At 45.6% G+C, this 1405-nt stretch overlaps 1 protein-coding gene across 1 annotated transcript; it reads right to left on the minus strand.

The window, feature by feature from the left end:
* Positions 1-237: 237 nt before the first annotated feature.
* On the minus strand, positions 238-1204 carry LOC105296830 (olfactory receptor 8A1). Its single transcript, XM_011367152.1, has one exon. It carries the CDS (start codon positions 1165-1167, stop codon positions 238-240), a length of 930 nt encoding a protein of 309 aa, XP_011365454.1. The 5' UTR covers positions 1168-1204.
* Positions 1205-1405: the final 201 nt, after the last annotated feature.

Consider the following 1405-nt stretch of genomic DNA (forward strand, 5'->3'; position numbering starts at 1 on the left):
AGATAGAGAACATGGATCCCAAATGGAAGAAAAGATGAACTTGAAATCAGCTGGCTTCAAACAGCAATGAGAGTAGAGAGAGGGGCAGAAGGAAGAGAGAAGAAGAAAAGGAGATATTCACCCAACCATGTAGAGAGTGATTGTTCCCAGTTGTGGCTGGGCACTCACAGGGAGGGCTTCCTGTTGGTATTTATAACAACTTAATTTTAAAACTGAGAAAGAATAAAGACATTTGCATCAAAACATTTTTCTCCTCAGTGTTTTCTGCATAGCAGCCTTTACCTCCTTGTTCCTCAAGCTGTAGATGAAGGGGTTCAGCATGGGGATCACTGTGGTGTAGAACACAGAGGCCACATTCTCCTGGGCCAGGGAACTGGCTGTGGAGGGTTTTAAGTACATGAACGAAACAGACCCATAAAATAACCCCACAGCTGCAAGGTGGGAGCTGCAGGTGCTGAAGGCTTTGGACCTCCCCTCTGTGGTACTGATACGGAGGATGCTGGAGAGGATGAAGGCATAGGAAACAATGACCGTTACGCTGGTGACTACAATGTTAAATCCAGCCACAAAGAACACTGTCATCTCAATATCATGGGTGCTAGTGCAGGAGAGCTTCATGAGTGAGAGGACGTCACAGAAGTAATGACTGATGAGGACCTCACAATAGGGCAGTTTTAACATGAAGCCAACTTCAATTGTTGAGCCAATGAGCCCCATGACGTAGACCACAGTCACCATCAGGGAGCAGACGTGATGAGACATGATGATGTTGTAAAGCAAAGGCCTGCAGATGGCGACATAGCGGTCATAGGCCATCACCATCAGCATGTAACTTTCTGCAATGACAAACACAAGGAAGAAGTAGAGCTGTAACATGCACCCGGCATAAGAGATGATATTCTCCTCTGACACAAAGTTCACCAGCATTTTAGGGGTAATGACAGAGGAGTAGCAGAGATCCACAAGTGACAGATTGCTGAGGAAGTAGTACATGGGAGTGTGAAGCTGAGCATTCAGACAAATCAGTGTTATTATACCCAGGTTCCCTATCATGGTGACTGAGTAGATCAGAAGGAAGAGGAGGAAGAGGGGGAGCTGGAGCTCTGGCCGATTTGTTAATCCCTTGAGAATAAATTCTATCACTGTGGAGTGATTTTCTGCAGCCATTCTCTTTTGTCTGGGAGCCCTGTGGGGATAAAAGAGAAGAGCCTATGAAAGGCTATATATGAGCCTCTCCGATGAGGCCAGTTACCAACCTCTGTTTCTGAGTGAGTGATCTTGAACTCTTTCCTGATTGTTTGTCTCTGTACTCCCTCTAATGTTTTCTAGAATTCAGACAGTGTGGGTGTGATTTAGAGGAAATGAAGGTAAGAAAAAAAGGGCCTCTCCTGGAGCTTTTACCATC

Source organism: Pteropus vampyrus, unplaced genomic scaffold, assembly GCF_000151845.1.
Source record: "Pteropus vampyrus isolate Shadow unplaced genomic scaffold, Pvam_2.0 Scaffold130, whole genome shotgun sequence".
Taxonomy (NCBI): Eukaryota; Metazoa; Chordata; class Mammalia; order Chiroptera; family Pteropodidae; genus Pteropus; species Pteropus vampyrus.